At 53.9% G+C, this 15,407-nt stretch overlaps 2 protein-coding genes across 19 annotated transcripts in view; one reads left to right on the top strand and one right to left on the bottom strand.

Annotated features, from left to right (window-relative positions):
- Positions 1 to 37: 37 nt before the first annotated feature.
- Positions 38 to 1,673, bottom strand: CUTA (cutA divalent cation tolerance homolog). 4 transcript variants are annotated; one of them, XM_017655119.3, is made up of 6 exons: positions 1,524 to 1,673; positions 940 to 1,114; positions 701 to 760; positions 549 to 594; positions 377 to 426; positions 38 to 265 (listed from the first exon to the last, which is right to left on the bottom strand). In XM_017655119.3, the coding sequence occupies exons 2-6, from the start codon at positions 1,059 to 1,061 to the stop codon at positions 136 to 138; spliced, it is 408 nt and encodes a 135-aa protein (XP_017510608.1). In that variant the 5' UTR covers positions 1,062 to 1,114; positions 1,524 to 1,673; the 3' UTR covers positions 38 to 135. The 4 variants fall into 4 exon arrangements, with proteins under 4 accessions (XP_017510608.1, XP_017510610.1, XP_017510607.1 ...); XM_017655121.3 differs by having other exon boundaries at positions 940 to 1,148; positions 1,524 to 1,646; XM_017655118.3 differs by having other exon boundaries at positions 940 to 1,148; positions 1,404 to 1,535.
- Positions 1,674 to 3,144: 1,471 nt separating this feature from the next.
- The window catches only part of SYNGAP1 (synaptic Ras GTPase activating protein 1), a 33,477-nt gene continuing 21,214 nt past the window's right edge, over positions 3,145 to 15,407 (top strand). For 3 of the 15 annotated variants that reach the window (XR_005062754.2, XR_012126192.1, XM_037023644.2), the window contains exons 1-3: positions 3,148 to 3,834; positions 7,046 to 7,167; positions 9,249 to 9,354. Coding sequence is in view for 8 of the 15 variants with exons in the window: in XM_037023644.2 (XP_036879539.1) it covers positions 3,768 to 3,834; positions 7,046 to 7,167; positions 9,249 to 9,354 (295 nt within the window). In the remaining 7 variants the exon portion in view is untranslated. Of the gene's footprint in view, positions 3,835 to 4,420; positions 6,449 to 7,045; positions 7,168 to 9,053; positions 9,145 to 9,248; positions 9,355 to 11,205; positions 11,584 to 11,668; positions 11,753 to 14,531; positions 15,400 to 15,407 lie in introns of those variants that run through there. The other 12 variants (XR_005062752.2, XR_012126191.1, XM_037023642.2 and 9 more) reach the window with 10 other exon arrangements.

The following is a 15,407-nucleotide window of genomic DNA, read 5'->3' as shown; positions in this document are numbered from 1 at the left end:
CGAAGTTCACATACACGGCAAGGAAAAAGGCAACAGGCAGACTCCAAAGGTAGGATTTATTAGGGGCCCAGTCATCACCTGGAAGTCAGAAAGCACTGATGTATATATATGAGGGGAACATGGCAAGAACAGGACTCAGCATGGTAGTACTGTGCTGGAGTCAGAAACTGACTCTGTAACCTGGCGCACCCAGTGCAGGTATGGGGAGTTCCCCTGCTCCACAGGCAATGCAATCACCTCAGCCACTTCATAAGGGTGCACAGAACTGCAAAACAGATGGTGGATCACTCGAAGATTTACCCAAAGGAACCCTCCCCCTCAGACTGCCCAGCAAGTCCCACCCCACACTCATCCTTGCCCAACTCAAAATTCTCACCGAACAAAATCTGTCAAAGCTGGAACCAAGGAACTCTGAGTTTTAATCATCTAAAGGGTGAAGACACATGGTTGAAACAAGAGATGGGATTGACTTCAGGATTTCAGATGAGGGAAAAGGATCATAAGGGTCAAGGAATTAAGGTTTGGTTGGGTGGGGGAATGTTTCTCACCATCAACACCTCACTGTCCTCCTCAATCTTTCCTTTCCACTCATAGCTGAAAAGGTCAGGGAAAGAGTGTTGTTGGAGCAGATTTCCCCCAAGGAGAAATAGCCAGTCAGACAGACCACGGGTAGGTTAACCCCCCAACAACTATGACTCACATGGATGTAATCTGAGGGATGAGGTTGACGCAAGCTGCGAGGCGCTTCTCCACTACAGCCCTGAAGGTGAAGAGACAGCTCCATTCAGAGCACCCCATGACCCGAATTTTTTGCACTGGCAGCTCAGAGACAGATTTCCAAAGCCGGAGCAGGCAGGAAGCTGCAGGAGGCACACTTCTCTCCCAGCCTCAACTCTCGCCTCATGATTACCCTTCCTCGCTCCACACTGAGGTTCCCACCTGGCGATCTCCTTGGCGACCTTCTCGTTGGGGCAGGTAACAAAGGCTGCTGAGACCGAGCCGGGGACATAGCTGGATTCCGAGGCCGACGAGGGCTGGGCCGGAGGGCTTCCTGAAGCCATGGACAGCAGGGCTCGGGGTAACAACAGAAATCGGGACGCCACAGGCAGCAGCGCTGGCATCCAAAGAAGCGACAGAAGCAGAGCGACCTGAGAGCAGGTGAACTCGATGTCTCCCCACTAATACCCCAGGAAATTGCACCCCGAGAATCCACTGAGTGGATAAACACTCAGGCTCCGCCCTCTCCTGCATCCCGAAAGAAGAGGTCCCTGACGCTAGGAGAAAAACTTGAAAAATTAAGGCAAAGACTTTTCACTGCCCCCTCATGGGCCAAGCTCTGAGATTTTGGGTTCGATCAGTGTTCGAGGCTTCGAGGACCATAAGGGGTGGGGCCGGTCACTCACCCCTCCGCCGAACAGGAGCGGGAGCCTCCTGCAGCCTTTGCTAGTAGAGGAGGGTTGAATACGGAAGCTCACATGTAACACCGAGAAGTAACCCCAAACCCAGGAAAACCCACTTCTTACCTGGGCTACAGACACGTGATAAGAAAACAGCTCAAGCCACGTGACAGCAGAAGCCAGACTACCCGAGCCTCCAGATCCAGCCAATCACAGCTCTCACGTGGCCCGATTTGCCCCGCCTCGTGGTGGGGGAGGTGCTAAGGACCTGACCAATCGACAGCTGAAACTACAGAAGTGTACGGAAAAGACTCTCCCGGTTCCGTATAAACCGGAAACAGCCTATTGAGGGTTGAGCGGAGCCGCAGCGGCGTTCCACTGTCACGTGAGGGGGCCGGGCCCCCTCAGGCAGCGGGCGGTACCTCAGTGAGCTACGCGAAGGGGCCAATCGCGGGCCAGCCGTGCAGGCCACATGATGAGAGAGCTTGCGCTAGGAAAGGGGGCTGAAGACCCCGCAGATTCCATGTGTCAGCTTGTGGAGTAGGGAATGATCCGTAAACCCTAGAATGTGCCTAGTAATGGGCCCCTAATCTCTTCCCGAGGCCTTAAGGAGTGGGAGGGTCTGAAAAGATTAAATTTCAGGGAGTGAAGAGAGCCCCTCCCCCCCGCCTCTTTGGTTAGGACTGCCATTAGCTTGGGTTTGGGAACAAAGATAATCTTGAGAAGCCATCTGTGCCTGGGTAGGGGCAGTGATTCGGCAGGCAAGGGCAGGGCAAGACGATGGCTAGGTGAGGATAGATGCATTTTAAAGGACAGAGTGCGACCCTGTAAATGGGATAGAGGGTGATGAAAATGGGACTGAGAGTGCCTCAGCCTTACTGAAACTCCAGGCAGGAGACAGACAGTGATTTGGGGGTGGGGGTGGGGACTGCAGATTGGGGATAGGAAGACGACGACACTAAGAAGTAGTGATGGCCCTTTTGTTCCTTAGTCCCGTACTATTTCACTCTCCAGGGCTGGTGTACCGCTCAGCCTTGGGTCTCCTCCTCTTAACCCATCCCCCTAAGAGCTAGGATCTGCCCTACATAACTTCCCTGGGGCCCAAGCACATCCAGTGACCCAAAATGGAGAGAGGGGCCAATGACAGGAGAAAGAGGTGGGAAGAGGGCAGCAAAGAAAGATTTTTGCCATCCCCCCTACCCAGGATTCCCCCTCCCTCCAAGATTTGGGGTCTCTGGTCTGCTGGGTGGGTGTGACTGGTGTTTCACAGGCTGATGTCAGATTTCTCTCATAGCTACCTCTGTGGGGTTGGGCATCTCAGATCTCTGTCTTTGGGTTTGGAGTTTGTCTCTGCTATAGATCTTTGAGGGTCTTACAGTATTTGCCTTGGGATCTTTCTCAACACTGGGTTTCCTTCTTGTTTTCTGTTTTGGGGTTTTCTGTGTTCTTGAGTCCCCCATCACTCTCCACAGCCTTTCAAACTATGAATTTGGGGTCTCTGAGTTCTCCATCTCTGGGCTAGCTGAATGTCTTTCTCTCCCTATTCTCTGCCTTCCCCCCACCCCTCTGGAGTTTCTCTGTCTCTGAGTTACCAGTCTCTGAATCTTCACAGTTTCTTTTTTCTGAGATCTAAGTCTGGGGTCTCTGAAATCTTATTCTGTGTCTGAGTTCTCTCAGACCTAATTTTAGGTCTGGGTTCTTTCTGAATCTTTCTTCTTTGAGTTTAGGTCTCAGATCTTCATCTCTAAAGTCACCATCTAAGTCTGGAATCTAAGATTTATGTGGCTATGGGGAACCTTTCTGAGACTGGACACTCAGGCTTTGACCTTTGAGCCTTCTCTCAGGGAGTAGCTGGGGTCTTTTCTTCTGAGATTGGGGTCTCTTTTCCTCTAGATTTTGGGTCTGTGCCTTAGATTAACACCCCCCGACACACACACCCCAGAGCAGCAAGGTATCTTTCTCTGTGGGTCTGGGGTCCCTCAGGCTCAGGGTCTGGGGTCTGCATCTTTAGAGCTGCTCTATGTCTCTCTGCTGTGTTTTTGAGTCAGGGGTCTCTCTCTCTCTGGTTCTGGCTGAGTAGGGGTGGGGGCCGCAGTGTCTCTCCCTCCTCCTCCTCCTCCTCCTGCTCTCTCCTCTTTCGCTCGCTGGCTCCCCCGCCCCCCTCTCTCTCTCTCCCTCTCCCGGCTGCCGCTGCTGCTGTTGGCTCCTATTCTCCTCCTCCTCCTCTTCTCTCCTCCTCTCCGCTCCTCTCCGCTCCTCTCTCCTCCTCTCTCCTCCTCCTCCTCCACCTCCTCCTCCTTCTCCCCCTCTCTCTCCCCCTTCTTTCTCTTTTCTTTCTCCCCGTTCCCCACCCCCCACCCCCCAGGCCTGATGAGCAGGTCTCGTGCTTCCATCCATCGGGGGAGCATCCCCGCGATGTCCTATGCCCCCTTCAGAGGTAGGTGGTGAGGGGAGGGCAGGGGGGAGGGGCAGGGCTGGGGGGTGTTCAGAGCCAGGGCCAAGAAGGGGAGCGACTGAAATGGAGGGGGAGAGGAAGCCAGGGAGGGCAGGAATGGGAACACTGGGGAAGGAGAGGCTGGAGGCCAGAGGATAGGGACAGGTAGGAGCCGAAAGGGCCAAAACAGGCCTTCGGGGGGCTGAGGGGAAAGAGATTACCAGAAAGGGTAGGAAGATAGAAGGCTAGGGTTGGGGAAGAGCTGCAGAGATAATTTGGAGGTGGGAGCTGAGGAAAATATCAAGGAAATAGAAGGACAGGGTCTTAGGAGAGGGGCTAGGAGGGAAAATGAAAACAGGGGTGAAAAAAGGGGCTAGAATATGGTGGTGGGGGGCTCAGAATGGTAGGGGATAGAAAAAAAGGAGATGGAAGGAGAGAAGAGGGGCCAGATGGAGAGAGAGGGAGGAAGGGGAGGGGGGAGGAATGAGGGTCCAGATGGAGGGAAGAGAGGAGAGAGGGAATGGGTTGGGGGAGGAGAGACGGGGCAGGGGGAGGGCCGAATTATGTGTGTTTGTTGAGGGGAGGGGGGCAGTACAAGTAAGACTGAGAGTTGGGAGTAGGGGGCAGGTTAGGACCCTGCCCCAAACTCTCACCCTCATTAAGGCCCTTGACCAGTGAAATGTAATCTCTGGGTTCTTATTTCCTTCCTCCACCTCACCACTTTATCCCCTCCCCCACATTCAATCCTTATTTCCATTCACCCTCCCTCCTCTGATGTCCATCACCTATATCTTTCCCCCCATATGGTGTCCGTTCCTCATATGAGTCCCCGCTCTGTCCTTCCCCTGTATCAGTCCCTTTTCTTTGCCTCTCTTCAGTCTGATAGTTGCCTTATATGTCTATCGCCTCTTCACCCCCTCATTCATGACTCCCTTGTCCTAGTACCCCTGTTAATTCCCCCTCATTTCCTCTGTCCCATGTCTAACTGGACCCTTCTGGTATATTCCTTGGCCCTAGGGATTTACCATGATTTCTGACTCCGTTTCTCTTAGATCCATCCCTGTGATTTGTACCGCAGCCCAGCCTCTGTTCCCTATCCCATTCCCTGTTTTGTCACCACACGTATGTGCCTACCCACTTTACACTAACACTCCAGCTTTTATCAGCTGTTCCTCTTTTCTTGTCTCCTCTACTTCCTGGAATGTTGGAGGTTTGGGGAGCAAAAATACAGGTTTTGATGGTTGAATCAGGCCCTAGAAAACATCTCCGTCTGAGCCCTGTGGAATTACTCATCCCAGTAAATCTTTCCCCTTTCTCAGCCGTGTTTCTGTGTCCCTTCCTTACATATGCTCCCAGAATCATCCTACTTAATCCAGACTCGTGTGTGTGTGCGTGTGTGTGTGTGTGTGTGTGTGTGTGTGTGTGTGTGTTTCCAGAGTTGCCCCTAAGCTAAGTTCTCTGGGTCTTTCCCTGCTCCCAGGAGGAAGGTGCCTCCTGAAGTCTAACCTGCTTCCCCGTGGCTGCATCCTAAACCAACCCCTCCTGTAATGATTATGTGTATCAACAGACTTCTCCTCTGGGGGTCCTCAGAGTCTGAGTGGGCATGTTGCCTGCAGAGTCTACAGTCTCAGAAGCTAGGGTTTGGTGATCTCTGTGGCTAGAGGGTATCAGTTAGAGTCTCCTAGATGGCATTGAGGTAGTGAGAGTTTCAAAGTATTGAGGCTTGTAGATGTCTATATTCTGGGAGTTCATCTCTGACACTGATCAGATGGTTGGGTAAATTTGAAAAGATGCTTGTAGACAGAAAGGGGCTCGATTTTTCAAAACTCCTACTCATGGCATTCAGTTAGAATGAAGCTCAAAGACCACTTCCTTTCCTGCAATATACCCATGATTAATTATCCTGTAAGGGCGACAGAATTTGACTTCTCTTCCTCCAAACTCTTTCACTCTTGATACCTTAAGCCTATTTTCTGTAACTTTGATGTGACCAAGTTGATTTCTCCTACTTTCATAGGGCCTGTCCCCTGTGTCCCCGTGACGGTATGTGGCAGTGGGGTTTAAAAAAGAGGCAGTTTTCAGGGATGGGGCATGGGAAGAGCAATAGCAAATTGGAGAAGGAGACTGGGGACAGCTCTGAGCATGGGCAACCCTTGGTCTGCTGTTCTTTTCCAGAAGTTTCGTCTCCATCCCCAGCTATAGTCTTTGGAGAGCCCACCTATGTCACAGGCCTGGATCATTCATTCTCTCCTCCCCTCTTTCTTCCTCAGCTCCTCACTGTGCCTTGGAGAAGTTCCTAATCTGTGGTGTTGGCTCCCATGCTGTCCATGAAGACTAGGTGGGGAGGCAGGGTAGTACGGAATCTTTGATTTCTGGGCATGGAATAGGGGAAGAGATCAATTCAGTCTGTATTCATTCAAACAAGGGCATATTTCCTGCCTCCTCACTCTCTGGCCCCTCCACAGTCAGATGCTGACAAGGTCCATCCTCCCCCCACCACTGGAAGAATAAGAACCTTCCCCAAAGGATGAGTAGGGTTGAGGTAGGGAAGAAGAAAGCAAAGGTTAGAGGTGAGGCAGGAAAGGAGACCCTCTCATGTCTTTGACTCTGTGAACAGGTAAGCTTCTTCACTTCCTCTCTTTTCCAGATGTTTAGCTCTCAGGATCTCATAACCACCTTTCCACACCCCAAACCCATCCCTCTTTCCTGCAGCTGCACAGCTTTCCTCTTACTCTAGTGCAGATGGGTGGTGCCATCTTCCAAGTCCTTGTCTTCTGCAGCTATCTGGATGCCCTTCCTTTTCCAGACACCTGCCACCAACATCTTTGTGTGTTTTTCTCCTGCCAGTTTTGCTGCTTCCTCCACCTTCTTATTTTTTTGAAATGGATGGAAAACTTCATCTTTCTCTGCCTCTGAACTTGTACACTCTCTGTCATGATACGATTCCCCTCCCTGAACCACCTCTCTGTATTTCTTTCCCCAAGTCTGCAGAGCCCCCTGCGATGTGATTCCCCTCCCCTCTTTTCCTCATATAGAGAGGCTTATCTTCTGCTCATTTAACCTTACCATTTGCCTCGCCCCCATCTGTGAGCTCCTCAAAGAGGGTGGGGTCCTCTTCTCCTACTTTGTGGACTCTCTTCTTGCCATTTTAGGCATCTGGTATCCCAAATGCATAGAATCTCCCTTACTGCTTCTGTGTGTCTCTGTCCCCCAGATGTACGGGGACCCCCTATGCACCGAACCCAATACGTTCATTCCCCATATGATCGTCCTGGTTGGAACCCTCGGTTCTGCATCATCTCGGGGAACCAGCTTCTCATGTTGGATGAGGATGAGGTGAGCAGGGTGGAAAGGTTGGGAAAAGATCTCTGGGTAGCATGGGAGAATGTGGAGAGAAAGATGGGGGAAGGCAAAGGAGAGAGAAACATTTGCGCACAGTCGGAAAGGGGTGGCCATTGAGATTTGAGTTGGGATGTGAAAAGGGGTAAGCATTCTCTCACCTTGGCCAGGGGATCTTTCAGGGCCATGTGCAGTGTTGGGGAGATGTGGGGGTGGCTCCTGTTTTCACCTTGCCTATATTGTGAGATAGGATGGGAAAGGGAAACTGCAGGGCTTGGAGAAGGGGTAAAGAAACTCTCTCCTCCCCCACTGAGCAAGACCCGTCACCACTCCCACTCCTTCCCCCATCATGGGGCAGAGTGCTGGAAGAAGGAATTGAAGGACTCAGAGAAAAGACAGGGGAGATTGGGGTTTTTGGGAAATGGGAGAGGGCTGGAGGGTACTGGGAGAGATGACAGAGGTCAGTGGATCTTGGCATGGATGGCAGGGAAGACTGGGAAGATGCAGAGACGCTGAGAAGGCTTTCACAAGGGACATCAGAAGGGATGTAGTGGGGGAGATGCCTGGGAACAGGGGAACTGGGAGGATGGGAAGTTGTCTAAAGGAGTAAGAGTGGGAAAGGAGCAGGAACTAGCCAGAGTGAAGGACAGGAAATGACTAGAGGGTTCTGGTAGGAGGTGGTGGCCATGCAGGGCGGCTAGAGCTAGGGAAGTGTGGATTCTGATTAGAAGCTGGGGCAGCAGTGGAGGGTCCATCAGAGGAAATGGGGAATGTGACTATGAAGGATGGATGCCCAGGGGTGTGATTCAGAGAGTGGGGGGTACTTGGGGGGTGCTGGTCTTAGAGAGTGACAGGGTAGCCTGTGAGATCAGAGAGGTGGTGAGAGATGTGCCCTGAAAGCTGTCGGCAAGGGTGTGGAGAGGCAGGGCTAGAATTGAAGTTGGGATTAACCAGAGTTTCAAGGGACCTGGGGATAAGAGATAGTGTGGAGAGACGGCTGGGTAGAGAGCTTCCAGGTCACAGTGTAAAGTCAAGGACATGGTGACTTTAAAGGGAGAAGTGGTTTGGGGAGTCAAGGTTAAGGCAGTGGGAGACATTTGAGTAAGTGAGTCACTAGTGGCTACAAGTCTTGAGCAAGGGTTTGGGGTCTGTAGGATGCATTGGGGAAACTGCAACCAATAAGAATGGAGACTGTTTTGAGAAGGAAGCGGGAGGACAATGGGTAAGTAATGAAAGAATGGCAGAGGGAGGACAGGTAAAGGGACTGGTGGCCAGTAAGCTAAAGAGCAACACAATGGCTAGAATCTGGAGAAGGAAGGGTACAGACTGGAGGAGTGGGATGGAATTGGGAAGAGGAGCAGTGTGTAGGGCACAGGGAGCCGTAATTAGGTGAGTTGTGCCCTTGGGGCAGGGGATTTGTGGGGTGGGGTGTTTTCTGTTGGGGCAGTGAAGACTGGGAGGCTGGAGAGGGGGCGGTGAGAAGGAGGTTTAGAGAGAGGTAATGGCTAAAGTGAAGAAAGAAAGTAAGGGAGGTTGAGTGGGGGGCATGGAAAGAGATGAAAGGTGGGGGGAGGTGACCAGGCCCTCTTGGGGGGTAGGGAGGTTGGGTCCCAGTCTGGCCGCAAGCCGGCCGTGGGAGGGAGACAAGCTGTGGATCCTGATTATAGATGCAGCTTCTGCTACCCCCGTGACAGGCACGGGGGGAGGGAAGGGGATGAGAGAGGTGGGAGGTTGGGAGGAAAGCAGGGAGAATGGAGGAACTGAAGGTCAAGGGGAAAGTGGATTCTTCCAGTAGCAAACTCCTGAAGGGTTGCAGGAAGAGCTGAATAGGGTTTGGGAGGTTTCAAAAGAAATGGAGGGAGAAAAGAGGAGGGTAGGACGGGAGGGAATGAGGAAGAGAACCGTGGACAGAGAAGGGAAAGAGAAATCGACCCATCCAGAGACACTTGCTAGAGTGCGGAGGGGCAGGGCCAGGTGGGCAGGCTGGTGGAAAGGGAGGTTCATCCTTCCTTCGTGGGGAGGAGAACAGGAGGAATGGCCTGGGCCAGTGAGGTCTGACACACTCCCGCATCCCCTAGATACACCCCCTTCTGATCCGGGACCGGAGGAGCGAGTCCAGTCGCAACAAGCTGCTGAGACGCACAGTCTCCGTGCCGGTGGAGGGGCGGCCCCACGGCGAGCATGGTACGGCGGCCGAGCAGGCTCTCGTGCCCCGGACAGTTGCCGGGAGAGGGCTGAAGGTGGACGGGGCTGCAGGGGAGAGGGGAGTCGGGGAACCGAGAGAGCTGTCAGGGGGTGGGAGGAGGCGGAAAGCAGTCTCGCGTCCTGCGAGCGGCAGCCTGGAAGGAGAAGGCGCCCTCCTCTGGGATCTGGAGCAGGACAGGGGCTGTGCGTGAGAGTGCCCAGCGATCCTTGCTCTATTTCGCTCTCTTTTTCGTCTCCAGCAGCGAAGTTTGCCTGTTTTCCTGGTGCTTGTAAAAATAGTCTCCTTAGATCTTTGGCTTCCTCTTCAAGTGTTCCTGCCCAGCGCCTCCCAGCCCTGGGTCTAGGATCTTGGAGAGAGTGACCTAGTTCCTGTCTGACCCCCAGACCTCTGCTCCACCCCGTGCTCCTGATTCTTCTGGCCTGTGTGCCCTCCCTCTTTTCTTACCCCCTTTTTTTCCTCTTCTTATCAACTGCTTCTATTCTCTGCAATTCTATCACCCCCTTTATCTTTCCTCCCCAATTTCTCTACCCCTCTTGAGTACTCTGACTTTCCCCTCTGCTCCCGGTGGAATGCCATCAGACCCCCATCTCATCTCCTTTCTGTCTGTCTGTAGAGCTTTCTGCTCAGTCTGTCTCTCCAACTCTCTCCCTCTCTCCATCTGTCTCTTCCCCTGCCTCCCTCTTTCTGCCCCCCCCTCCACCCCCCTCTTTAGTCATTTAAAAAAAGATTTTTGTCTTCCTGAGAAGTTCGCTTAAAAGGTTTCCATGGGAACAGTGAGGGGAGTCAATGAAGGCAGAGAACAGAGATCTGCAGCCAAGGTGCAGAGAGACGCCCTCAGACCCCAGAACCCCACCCCCTACCACACTGCCCCCTACCACTGCATTCCCCTTCCAGGACCAGAGATCCAGGGCCTCCATTCTACCAACCCTGGACCCCTTTCTTCCACCAGCAACCCCTCCCCTCAGGGATCCAGGCTCCCAGTTTCTCTTCCTCAGAGAGAGCCAATGTCCTGTCCCCATCCCTTGGCTTCGGTCAGCCCTCTTCTGAAGGCCCAGGCCTCACTGGCCTTGGGAGCCAGCTCTGGGACCCTGGGTGGGTGGGTGACTAGGGATGTGTCACTGTCATGGAAACTGATGAGCATGGGGGTGTATGGATAGCACATCTCTGTGAGGCAAAGCCAGGTGGTTGTGGTGCTGGACTGTGTACAATGCGTGTGATGTCTGTCACATTTGTATGTGTGCATGTGTGTATGCATGTGTGTGCACGTGAGTCATGGTCATGTCTTGGAAAGGCTTATGTGCTTGTGCATACCTGTGTGTCCAGGCCAGGATGGTCACATGCTAATGTAGCGTGTTTATCATATGTGCATTGGTTGGTGTCTCTGCCCACGTATTCTTTCTTACTGAGTCCTCAGTCTGGGGTCTCTGGTGTGGGTCCGCTGTGTATTTTTGGAGGGGGCACCTGTGTGTGTGTGGAGTTGGGGATGGTATGTGGAAGTTGTATTGGTGGTTCAACAGGGGTTGGGAAGGGACCCAGGAGTATATATATTTGTGGGGAAGGTTAGTGAAAGAGTTGTTAGCTGTGAACGTTTGGCGTTTCCAGGGGAACACAGAATGTATAGAGGACAGGGAGGATATGCAAGGGATATAGGAGTTTGGGGACCTTGGGGGCCTAGGTCCGCGAAGGTGTGTGCTGAGACTGTGGCTGCTGGAGTCCAGGAGAGGTCGCCCAGGAGAGGTTCGTCGGACCTTTGAGGGGCATTGTAATCCAGGGCTCCTCCTCTGCTGGGTGGAGCTGCCGCCCCTTGTTTCCTGCGCGGCTTTGGTGGGGGGTCCTGCTCCGGAGGGGATGGTGGGAGGCCGGGTTGGTTTGGGGGGTCCCCTCGCCCCCCTCCCTCGTCTCTCTCGCGCTGTCTCCGGGCGACGGGGCTCGTGACAGAGGCGGCCACGGCAGCAGCGGTCGCTTAGCAACGGCGGCGGGGCCCGGGCAACGGCGGCAGCGGCGGGAGCGCCAGCGGAGGGAGCCGTTCCCGCGGCCGTCACTGCACGGCCGTCCCGGGCCCCACCGCCGCCCCTACCGCGCCGGGCGGCGCGAGCTGGTCCGCACCGCCCCCTCTCCCGCCGCACCCCGCCCCTCCCCCGCGCAGGGGCGGGGCCCCCCTCCCCCACCGGGGACACCCCCGACAGCCCCCCGGGGGGCGGTGCGAGGTAAGGGCGGGGCCCGACGGACGAGGAGCGCGCGTGGGGGCGGGGGCGCGCGTGTGCGTGGGCGCGGGGAGGGGGTGGGGAGCCCGTGGCGGCGGCGGCGGCGGCGGCGGCGGCGGCAGCTGCTCCCTCTGCATGTTCTCGCTGCATCTTCCGAGTGGGGGGAGTTATGGTAACTGGAGGGGGCGCAGCGGAGGTCGGGGGATGGGCCGGGGACCGGCCTCATGAGGGCCAGGGTAGCGAGCACGCGGGGGAGGCACGCGGGGGGGTGGGTAGTGAAGCCCCTCGGTGGAGGCGCAGCCCGTGTGTGAGAGTGTGTGCTTGTGTCCATGTTCGTGTGTCCCCTGTGTGTTGGTGCCATGTGTACACGGGGACCCAGTTCCTCATGCTCACATGTGCAGCCAGCCGTGTACAAGCCTGTCCGGTCTTATTCCTGCCTTCGGAACTGCCAGCCAGTCACTGGCTTGTGTGGCAGTCCTTGGTTATACTGGTAAATGTCACCTCTGACCCTGATTATGCATATTCCTGGCTGTGGCTCACCTCCTGTCAGTCTCCTGTGTGTGGAGATGTGGTTGCATGAACAGGATCTTCTGTGTCCCTGGTGGCAGGTGTATGTCTTTGCATGTGTGTTCCATCATTGGCCTGGGTATCTGTGTCAGTCCCAGCATGGGTGTCCAGGGCGTGTCTGGATGTGGGTGATGTGCAAATGGAGCGAGAGAGTAGGTGTGTGTTTTCCCCGGTATCCCACCGGATATGAAACACCTCTGGGCTAGGCAGGTGTGAGCCCCTGTCTTATCAGGGAGTGGGGACAGAAAAGCTGAAGAGGGGAAGAGTGGGGTAAAGGGAAAAGTGGGGAGAAAGGGGAGAGGCGGAATGAGAGAGGCTTGGAGAGAAGAGAGAGCCAGGGAGAAAGCGTAACTGGAGAATGGGAATTTGGGAGATAGCCAGCTTGACTGGGAAGAGAGGAAAGAGGAATAAGAGAGTTTAAGGTGGGGAAACTGGGTAGAGATGGTGGGGGTGGGGTACGAGGAGAGAGTCAGGCCTTTTGCTAGAGTGATCTTTGAGAGGGTACCAGCTTCTTGTAGGCTGACTAGAATCAGACTTGGTTGGCTCGGGAAGCTCAGGCAGAGGCTGGCTCACAGTGAGGCCTGCCACTGCAGGGATTGCTGTTAGAGGTTCCTGTCCCCAGCACAGAGTTTTGTTCCCCATTTTTCTGCTCTTCGTCCAACTCTGTTCCTCATTCTGCTGTAGCAACCTCCCTCCTCTGGCTCCCCTTGAGAGCTGCCAGCTGGGTGTGATAACAAAGAAAGGCCAAAGGGAAGGTTAGAGATTTGGGGGATTAGAGGGCAGGGGGAGATACTGTGGGTGATGGCAAGATTAGAGAGGTTAGAGAGGCGGGAGTCCCAAGCCCTTGCTGTGTGTGTGTGTGAATGCAATTGTGTGTGTACACAGGGTGTGTACATGTGTGGGTGTGTGCACAATGCCTGTGCTACGGGTCTGTGTAGGTGGCTGTTATGTATGTGCATGTGTGTATACATCGTGCATGGATGGGACATGGAGACCTAGGATGGCAGTGTATGCTTATCAGGTTTGCTGAGTGTGTGTAATGGGTCTGTATTGTGTTTCTGTAATGTCACTACACGCAGCACTAATAACAGGATGTTCTGAGTTTCTGTCACTCTGCCCCCTTTTCCTGTGTGTTTCTGCAATTCTTTTCCTTGCGGCAGTGAGAGTCTTTGTAAGCTTATGTGTATGTGGCCTTCATGTACTGTGACTTATGTGTGAGTTCATAGATATTAGTTCCTGGTAATATGTGTAAGGTTATATTACTTCCAAGAGCAAAATGAATTAGCAAATTCATTTTCTTTCTGATAATTCTTTAGTTCCAAAGCAAGATTTTAGTGGATTTAAACTTAGACTTTATGCCTTTATTAGAGGAGCTTGCATATGGAAATAATGGCCTAGCTGTGTTCCTTGGAATGAGAGCAAGGCAGCCAGATCTGAGAAATACAGAGACTGGGAAAAAGATATCCTGAACCCATCGATGCATTGTTGAGTGTGTAACAGGAGGATAATTAACACATTTGCTCCTTGTTTTTCCTTTATTCTGGTAGCAATCACCAATGCCTCTGTTGGAGCCAGGGAAGGACTGGGGGAAAAGAAGGGGTTGTCCTGAGACAGAGTGGATACGATTGTACTTTTCTTGTGAATGAAAGGTGTTTGTGCTTTTGGGATATGGGGATATCTTGATGTGGTTGGGATCATGGTGTACTCAAGCATGTGTCTTAGAGGTTAAACTGACTTCCGCTGTGTGGGGGCCATGTGTGTGTTTCAGGGTTAAATGTTCCTTTCTGTAATGTGCTGCCCACATGATTGCCCAAGAGACCCAGGCCACATGTCCATACCAGCAGCTCTCATGTGGGTGTCTGGGTCCAAGTATGTACTCCCCTGTTGCAATGCTCACATATGTCTAAGCATGTATCCTGTGGGGCCTCATGGTCTCAGAATGTGGATCTGTGGCACCCCTGTGCTCACAATTGTTTGTATGTCTCATAAGCACTTAGATCCCTATTTAATTTTTGTAGTGTGGTTCTCATATACATGTGCCCCACAGCTCAGTGTATGTTTCTGTACTCTACACACACCTCTTCTTCAGGGACTAACAAAGGTCCCTGTGTCATGGGACCCGCATTTTTGTGTGTAGACCTCCTAACACCTGGGTTTAGAAGCAAAGGGAAGCTGACGGCTGATTCTAGGACCATTTGTGGATGATTTGCAATCCTGTAAGCAGACAGCGAAAATGTAGCTGTGGTCCTTCCCTGTTCTGGAACCCAGAGGGTTAACAGGCAGCTCTTCCGGTCCCCCCCACCCCCCAGCCTGTAGCTTCTTGTTGCCGTGGAGATGGTAGCCCCGCCCCTGATGCAGCACCTGCCCCCCCATTGGCTGCAGTGGTGACTGTGGGGCTGAAGGGGGGAGCCCAGGCCTGGGCAGCCATTCTGGAGCTGGAGCCGGAGCTTGGCATCCCCCCTACTTTCATTCTCCTTTAGCCCCTTGGCCCCTCTAAATTCCCTGCCAGCATAGCCTCGGTTCCCCTTTCTTGAGCTGCCACCCCACTAGACTCTTGGCAGTCTGAGCTTCATCCGCATTCACCTCCCCTCCTCCTCCTCTCCCTACATTCACTGGGGAGTCCCCTGAACCCCCACTGCCAATCTTCCTCACTCCCTGCCCACTCCCCTGCATTCTTTCCCCTTCCCCCGTTCCCTTCTTAGCTCTGCCACTGCAGTGCATGTGGACCAGGCCTCCTTTCCCCCTCCCCCCCATCTGCCCCTTCCTTGAATTTTCTGTCCTCAGGCTTCTTTCCCTGCTACTCCTCCCAGGTCCCTTCCTAGACTGTCCCTACCCCCACCCCGCCCCACCCTCCCCCAATCTAGGGAGGGGGTCAAGGGAGGTGGCCCTGGCTCTCCAGACCAACAGGGATTCCGGGAGCGGAGGGCAGGTGGAAGATGTGCCCAGCTGAGGAAAGAGGAAAGGCTGCCTATGGGCAATGACCTTTAACCCAACTCCCCCACACCCCCAGCTAGCCCCTTCTTGGAGTGGGTGGACACCAAGGACCTAGCTTTAGTGGATCTTTGGTGTCCTTTATTACTGGGGTTTTACTGACTCTCTCAGCCATGCCCCTCTGCTGACTGCCACCCCCAGGCATGGGCCTACGTCCTCCCACCCCGTCCCCCTCCGGGGGCTCTGGCTCAGGTTCCTTGCCCCCTCCTTCCCGCCGCCAGCCTCTCAGCCGCCGCTGCTCTTCCTGCTGCTTTCCGGGGGGTAGGTGA

The sequence above is a fragment of the Manis javanica genome, chromosome 16 (genome assembly GCF_040802235.1).
Source record: "Manis javanica isolate MJ-LG chromosome 16, MJ_LKY, whole genome shotgun sequence".
Lineage (NCBI taxonomy): Eukaryota > Metazoa > Chordata > Mammalia > Pholidota > Manidae > Manis > Manis javanica.
This window is presented reverse-complemented; position numbering and strand designations above follow the sequence as displayed.